This window comes from Atta colombica, unplaced genomic scaffold (genome assembly GCF_001594045.1).
Source record: "Atta colombica isolate Treedump-2 unplaced genomic scaffold, Acol1.0 scaffold215, whole genome shotgun sequence".
Taxonomy (NCBI): Eukaryota; Metazoa; Arthropoda; class Insecta; order Hymenoptera; family Formicidae; genus Atta; species Atta colombica.
Window position 1 is genome coordinate 88870 of NW_017259311.1, and position 8516 is coordinate 97385.

The window sequence follows — 8516 nt, forward strand, 5'->3', positions numbered from 1 at the left end:
AATGTCCGGTATAAATGAAACGCCCTACTTCGAAACCCATTAATCGTTTAACTATTGCTTGGCCAATATTTCCTAGGCCGAAGATGCCAACTGTAGAACCTCGTAAATCTTGTCCCAGCAACCATTGTGGTGTCAATCTTGATTCACCTCTTAATTATATTATCATGTATGACATCTATCACTATTTAATTTTCAGTTAAGCAACTACTTAAATGAAGACTGATAAAAATAGATTAAATAATAATTTTATTGCTTTCACCTATTCATATGTATAAATGATATGATAACATCATCTTTTATGTAAATATATGTGTATTAATTCAGTATAAATAAAATAATATAAAATAATAATGATAAAAATAATATAAAATAAAATGGAAAGATATTTATCAAACGTATCAAAAAGAGATCTGATATTCATTTAACAAAAATATAATGTTTTGATGTTATTGATTACATCTAATCTTATTGGCTTTTCAGCATGGATTTTGTTTGAAAAGCCAATAAGATTAGATAGCTATTAATTTCTATCCACTTCTTTCTATTATCTTATTTATAGGCTATTTAGCCTAATTTTTAAATTTTTTTCTCTCTCCATATACACACACACACACACACACACACACACACACACACACACACAATCCACATGAATAAAAAATTGAAAAGCTGTTCCATATAAAGTATTCATACGGAAAAAGGAAGTGCTGTTTTATAAATATAAATAGGAGGATGGAGAGAAATAGATTAACTTATATAATTTAAAATAAGATAAAACAATTACTCTTCCAATTTGATGCGACCTTCATGAGCGCGTCTTGCCGCCGATAATATTAAGAGCACCGCAATTTCCGCCACTGCAGTGGATACCACTATCGGTGTGTGCCCGACTTTGATTCCTCTCCTTTTAATTTCTGGAACATCTAAATGATCGTACCCGGTCGACATTGTCGATACGACTTTTAAATTTGGCCCTGAAAAAAAAAACGAAAATCGAATTCGTCACGATAAAATTTTGTAATCGCTTTTTTAGAAAAATATAATATCTAGCCTGTAAAAATAGGCAAATTTTAAGATGGAATAACTTTGTGAAAAATCATGGTATTGAAGTGTTTGAGAAAAGCCTTTTACAGCTTGAAATCTTTATTTTTCAGATCGGTACTTTAGAAAACGATCTTACTGATATTTTATAGAGTTATGCAAACATAAATGAAAATGCATCGAATCTCAAAGTTTTTTACGAAATTTGTCAAGTTCCATGGCGCGGATTAAAAATTGCACATAAATACGGATTAAAAATTGCAATAAATATTTTCGAAAGAGCGAATCTTCATCTTTCATTTGTTTTTTTTATCAAGCTCTCAGTACGATTATTTTTCATCGAATTATTCAATATTGAAGCAAGAAAGGCCTATCACTCGACACGACGATATTTTGTTTTTTCAATTTAAAAAGTACTAAAACTATTTAGCGCGTTTCAAGTAGTCGCGACTGTGCTGTCAGTTTTCATTATTAAATTAAATTAATCATAATTAAATTATTAAATTTTATTTAACTTTACATCATTTTAAATCTTATTCTTCTCTTACACTTTTTCATATTTTACTCTAGCATTTATAAGAAACGATCAAGTTTCAAGAATATATTTTTTTAAATAAAAATGTTGAATAATTAATTTCGTTTGAGAATATTTGAATGATCATATAATTATGGAATTGAAGAGCAAAAAGGAAGTTATATGGAAAAAATTAATAAAATAGATTTTTACCGGCAACATCGAGGAACTCGCTATTGACAATATGATGACTAGCGAGAAATACAGCGTCATGTCCAGGAAGAGCTTGCAACATTTGTTCTCGAGTGCTTATGTCAGCTGGTATAATAGTGACGTTACATCTATATCAATAATGTAACAGTAAAAAAATTAATGATTTATATAATCTTTCGAGTATTCCGGATTTATTCAGACTTACTTTGTGCGAAGCAAATCGATACCGGGAGCAGGAACATCATTGCTCGATACCAAAACACGTGGTAAAGCCGGTAAACTCATCACGCTGTTTAAGAAAATTGAAATAAAAATAATTGTATAATAAAATAAATGTATAATATATAAATGTATAAAATAAATATATAATAATTCTCTCGTATCAAACACGAATTCGTTGAAATCACTTGTGGATACTATGGACATATTATACTCACGTAATTTTTAAATATTTTACTTGAACAAATTCTTCTTGAACAAATGAAACAGAAATTAGTGCGAAGTCTTTTAGTTTGAAGGATCATTCATTGACACGTCACGCCGCGATTACAATCGTTGGAAGAAATTTGACAAACGCTAAACGCAACGAGATGTAGACTTCCACTATTTATTTTCACGTATAACTGTACTTGTACTGATAACAGTGATACCCAGTGACACCTATATCAGTATTCGACAGAATGCCTTGCTCTCGAGATTACATGCACCCAGATATATGCAACTAACGCAAATCGGTTTGTGACTACAAAACAAAGATAACACGATATTCATGATGAAACCAGTTGAACCTATCAAGCAGGAATTCTCATCCAAGTAAAAAATAAACCGTTAATCCCTGTATTCTGTGTCTCGTACTATGTGTTCATATAATATATAACGACAATTTTGCGCAGCTTAATTTTTTACTATAAAATAATTGCGCAACTCTTATTAGGAGCATATAACGATTGCATAACGAATTCTATTTTTGCTGCCAGGGTCGAAAGTAAGTGAGGTCGAATGAAGCAGGATGAGTTGGAACGTAATTCATAATCCGTATACCATACGATATTGCAATATATAGACTATACGCTCCATTGTCAACAAACACTGCTTCAATTTGTTTTAGAGAACATTTCATTCATCAGCGGACAAACTTTTTTTTTACCTCGCGAATACTAAAATAGTGAAACAATAGATAAAGAATCTCTCAATGTTTCGCGTAGTTGATATTTTGCAATAATGTGAATGCAGATATGCGATCAACGCTGAAGTCATGTTATCCTTTTCTTAATTAATTGTTAAGAAGAAGAAAACCCAATTTTAGCGTTCATCGCGTGTTTTAATTGCAACACCGATTTTTGCATATATATAGTGACATATACCGATCGAGTAGCGGAGATCCCAATAATGAATACTGCATACAGGTAACATTTTGCGAGACATGATGGCTCGATCGCGGACGGGACGCGGACTACGGACTTAATCGACTTTATCAAGGCGTTCATATTTATTGCACTTAATTTCTGTAATAAATGCATATAAAATAACTTAAAAAGTAACTTGTAAGTAAATTTTCTCAATCCTGTATTCAACTTTATAGCTGTGTGCAATTCAAACCTTGGAAGGAAAGCATACTTGAAATAACACCGCGTTCAAATTCACCGCGTATTCTTCCCTTGTTAATAATTCTGAGCTGAGTTCCATATTCCATTTAACGCTCAAGCCTATTCTACAATGTGCTCTTTGTTTTCCTTTTTGTTTTTTTTACCTTTTGTTTTTTTTCTCCTTTGCAACCATTTTATCAATGATTGTATTTCTTGGTACACATTTCTTGTTTCTTTCGAAGTTCATTAACTTTTATCTCGGGCGACATAAAACAAAAAATCGGAAAAAGCAAAAAAACAAGATGTAAATAATAGCAAAAAGCAAGAAACAGGGAAAAAGCATATTGTAGAGCAGACTTCACACGTTCGTGGAATCATTTATCCTTGTCGTTTATCAAAACAGAGGCAAACGCAAGTGTTGCGAGCGTTAAATATTGGCCAGGGATGTGAACACTATAAACATGCACGAGCATATCCTATACCCTAGTCTTTGGATGAATTCCCTGTTTCACGCACAGTCATGATCATGATGTGCATAATACATCATTTATCCTTCATTATTATTCCTTTCAGTGAACAATAATCCCATATAATCACGTGATGGGTGATATAATTTACGCATGGTTACAGAGGAGCCCTCTGCTCTGCCCTGCCGCGGAAAGATTTGATGCCTCCATTTAGCAGTTTGGCATCGCTGCACTGTACTGTACTACTGTACATAGTGTAACATAGTGCACATCAGTGACATCAGTGACATCAGTGGACTTAGGTTATGTTTCATCATATCGCGATTCGGATTCGTGATCGGTGCCACTGCCATGTATGTACGTACGTACATGCATGCGTACATACATGCGTATGTACGTCAATATAAATTAGTAAATTAGGAAATTACTTCCTCTGATGTTAAGGTGGAACCTGGTGGAACCAACGAGATCTCACATTTCAAAGTATCAGCCGATTGGGAACGTATCTGTCGAAAAATACGAGGTGACACGTCGAAAAGTACTGTACCTGTACGGTATTTTTTCATTTTGTCATTAGATTAGCAATCTATCATTATTACACTGGACTGCATGGTAAAATGACATTATTTGCTTATCTCTTTGTCTTATCATTCGATTTTTCACGCATAAAATTACGCATTCCTATGGAATGTTCAACGATTTTTCCCCATTTAAAAATCAAATTAATTACATCCAAGTTTCATTCTCTTTGCAGAAAGTTGAGTGAATTTTTCCCATTTTATTTTAAGAAAAATTCAGATTATACCTTTATTAATCTTGTGAAAAACAAATTTATATTTAATTATATTTTAAAATAATATGTGCGAGGTATTGCATAATCACTTCTATTCTTATTTCAATCGGCAGTTCTTTAATTCTTAATTAATTTTGAACTTACCTTTCTCTTGAAAAATCATTGATGAGGAAATAATCTCAATCTCTATCCTGTTTTTAAGTTTTTTGAAGTTTGCTAAAATTTAATTATTATAAAATTAACTGAAAAATAAGTCTGTCACATATCTTTTTTCTCCTGAAGTTTAGTTTATCAGAAATACAATAAAATAAGAAATTTATGGAAGTAAACATGGAAGTAAATGATGTACATAGAAAATAATGAAAAATATATTTTGTTTACTGGATAGATTTACAATTAAGATTTTTTTATATATTTTACTATGTTTTATTATGTTATTTTTAACTGCAATTCTTGGAGTAATATTTTTTGATAGTGAGCTTAAGTAGAAAAGAATCTTAATTGTAATACTGAGAAGAATGTATAAGATAAAACTGTTAATCATTGCTCTACAAAATATATGATATTTAAATTACATTTAATGTATTACTTTAATGGTCAATTGATATTTCATAATTATAGACCAAGTAGAAGTGGTTGGATTCTAATGTCAATTATTAGAGATGCAAGATGGAGCAGCTAGAAGTAACAGGGATTATACTAAGATTGTGCCTATTCAACATTCTAATGATAAACTGGATCAGTGCAACTGCAATAGCTCATAAGGATCAGTCTCGAAGTCTGATTAACTTAGGTGGTCAAGGCTTATATAATGCCAGCGATGATGTAGTAATACTCAATGCCACAAATTTCAAAACAAGTGTTTACGAGAGCACCAGGAGTTGGCTTGTTGAGTTTTATAACAGTTGGTGCGGCTTTTGTTACAGATTCGCACCGACATGGAAGGCTTTGGCAAGTGATGTTCTACGTAAGTTCTCAAGTAATCTCGCGAGCAAATAGAAAAGACGCTACTAGACATAACTATTTGTGTCGAATCTAGTTATCTGAGTAATCTTCTCGAAAAATTAAGTAAATTAAGACTTTTTAGTCGGAATAGGAAAGAGAAAACGGTGACTAATGAAATCGTTTATTTTTTATTCATTTACATATACTACATAATAATTAAATAAATACAGATATATAACATAATAATTAAATAAATAAAAATAATGTTTTAGCTTGGAATGACATTGTCGTCGTTTCGGCTATAGATTGTGCCGATGATGACAACAATCCGATCTGTCGTGAGTACGAGATTATGCACTATCCAATGTTAAAATATTTCTCTATAAACGCACACTCGCCGTCCTTGGGTATAGTGATAGAAAAGGGGGACAGCATTGATTCAGTGAGAAGTAATTTAATTGACAGGCTTGAAACGGAACAACAGGAAGGACGAGGATCTACATGGCCTAACATTGCACCATATAGGTATGTCAAAAATTTTCCATAGCTAATTCCTGTGTATGTATCTTCTCTTATAACTAAACAAAAAATTATTTTTGTTTTCCGCATATTTTTTATAATTTTTTATAATTATTTATATAATTCGCAATTTAAAGGCAGACCATAAGATACATAAAATATATTTATAATTATTTCGTTAGGGTTTTTTTTTATTAAACATGTTATCAAATTTATAATAATTTAATGTTTGTGAATAAGACGAAAAGGCAATTTTTTTCTTTCGTAATTGTGAATAAGTCAAGAAAATAAATTTTTCCAAAAAAATTTTTTCTTTAATCCTCTTAAATTAGTTATTTTCTTACAACTAGTAAAAATGTTATTAAAGACTTTTGTTGTACTTTTTTCAAGTTTTGTTATAATTTTCCTAAAATTCCATTTGCATGATTTGCGACGAATAAAATAATTTGTACATATTTACTAAAAGTATATAAAGAATTGTTTTAGCACTTTAGAGCACTTTAAGCTTGACTGCTTAATCTTTATTTCTTATCCGTTGTGTGTTCACATCGCGCAATCTAATATGATACCTACTTAATAATACAATAATGTAATAGTAATGAAAATATATTATACACACACATATATATATATATACAGAGTGCGTCACCAAAATCCGGACAAATTTCAATTTAAATTTTCCTCTATATTGTGCTTCCACCAGAGGTTGTTGTTGACATCCGAGCAGTGTTGTTAGATGAGACGGGTTTCAGACGGATGTATGCGCATCCAATATAGCTTCAGTAATGTACCGGATTACGTCACTAGTAAATAGGAGATCATTAGTCGCCTATATAAAATTTTTTCAAAAATGAAAAAATATATTATATATATTTATATATATGTATACGTACGTAAAATATGTAAAATATATTGAAATTTTCAACATTTTCAATCCTAAGCGATTAATGATCTCCTATTTACTAGTGACCGGTACATTACTGAAGCTACATTGAATGCGTAAGCGTCTGAAACCCGTCTAACAACATTGGGCCTGTCTAAGAAGCTCCGCACAATAAAAGAAACAGGGAACAGAGAACAGAGAATAAGAATTTCAACCTATCAGAAATCATGTATTGTGGAATACACAGTTTCTGATAGGTTGAAATTCTTATTCTCTGTTTTCTGTTACTTTTATTGTGCGGAGCCCCTAACAACATTGCATCCAAGAAAGCCTGATACTTCTAGTCATATTCTCAAAATGGCCGCGATGTTGAAACCAAGTGCGGAATATAATCGAAGAGCCGCGATCATTGAAGGTCTTCGCGCTGGGCGCTCAGCAACGGAAATAATTCGATTCTTTGGATACCCGAGATCAACTGTTTATGACGTTGTGACAAAATATACGGCTTTAGAAAAGTCCAACGAAGGTTCCAGTACGCCAGCGAGGAAGAGTCACTCGAAAGAACGCACCGCGAGAACCCCCGCAATCGTTGAAAGAGCTCAAGCGCTGATTTCGGATGATCCAGGGCAATCATTGCGAAAATTAGCATCGATTGTTGGTGTAAGTGAGCCAACAATGCGTCGAATTGCCGAGGAGGATCTTCGATACAAGTCGTACACATTAAAGATACAACAAATGCTCTCTGATGCTGCCAGGACAAGCCGAGTTGCTCGCTGCAATCTGCTATTGTGTTCTTTGAAAAACGAAGCGTCGGGACGAATCAGGTTCTTTTCTAATGAAAAAATTTTTACTGTTGATGTCAAAATCAACCGGAGGAATGACCGATGCCTCGCCTACAACCCCGAGGATATCCCTGTTGTCAGAACGAAATGTCCGGCCAATGTTCACGTGCTGAGTGTTGTGTCCAGTGAGGGTGATGTCATGCTACCACATTTCTTTAAAGAAGGGGAAACTGTCACAAAAGAAGTGTATTTGCGCGTTCTGATGGATGTAGTGAAACCATGGATGGAAACTGTGGCATCCGGAAGGCCATATATTTTTCAGCAAGACCTTGCACCGGCTCATACGAGTCATTTGGTTCAAAATTGGCTCTCAGACAACGTCGATATGTTTTGGTCCAAAGAATTCTGGCCTCCTAACAGCCCAGATTTAAATCCCTTGGATTATTACGTATGGAGCCTAGTTGAAAGGATCATAAACAAGTCTCAGTATCCCAATGTAACGTCATTAAGGACCGCTATTGAGACAGCATTCGTTGACATGGACAGCGCTACATTACAGCGTGCATGCGAACGCTTCAGATCGAGAATAGAGGCCGTCATTCAAGCTAATGGGGGATATACCGATTAATTGTGCTCTACAGGGATCCTCTCTAAGTTCCATGTAAAAGGATTTTTTGTAATATTTAATTTTTCATTAAAAATATTTTGTTTAAAGAAATTGTTCGATTTGTCCGGATTTTGGTGACGCACCCTCTCTCTCTCTCTCTCTCTCT

At 33.2% G+C, this 8516-nt stretch overlaps 2 protein-coding genes across 6 annotated transcripts in view; one reads left to right on the forward strand and one right to left on the reverse strand.

Moving 5' to 3' along the window:
- Positions 1-2360, reverse strand: part of LOC108687733 (glyoxylate reductase/hydroxypyruvate reductase-like) — a 4299-nt gene extending 1939 nt beyond the window's left edge. The window contains exons 1-5 of the mRNA XM_018193652.1: positions 2206-2360; positions 1974-2057; positions 1769-1896; positions 785-974; positions 1-149 (exon numbers count right to left, since the gene is read on the reverse strand). The exon at positions 1-149 is cut by the window's left edge and continues 1 nt beyond it. Coding sequence (XP_018049141.1) covers positions 1-149; positions 785-974; positions 1769-1896; positions 1974-2053 — 547 coding nt within the window. The 5' untranslated portion in view covers positions 2054-2057; positions 2206-2360. The remainder of the gene's footprint in view (positions 150-784; positions 975-1768; positions 1897-1973; positions 2058-2205) is intronic.
- Positions 2361-4091: 1731 nt separating this feature from the next.
- LOC108687728 (sulfhydryl oxidase 2-like) overlaps positions 4092-8516 on the forward strand; it is a 6407-nt gene continuing 1982 nt past the window's right edge. Inside the window, exons 1-4 of one of the 5 annotated variants that reach the window (XM_018193646.1) lie at positions 4161-4174; positions 4266-4344; positions 5236-5581; positions 5832-6084. In XM_018193646.1, the coding sequence (XP_018049135.1) occupies positions 5284-5581; positions 5832-6084 (551 nt within the window). In that variant the 5' untranslated portion in view covers positions 4161-4174; positions 4266-4344; positions 5236-5283. Of the gene's footprint in view, positions 4371-4416; positions 4434-5235; positions 5582-5831; positions 6085-8516 lie in introns of those variants that run through there. The other 4 variants (XM_018193645.1, XM_018193644.1, XM_018193643.1 and 1 more) reach the window with 4 other exon arrangements.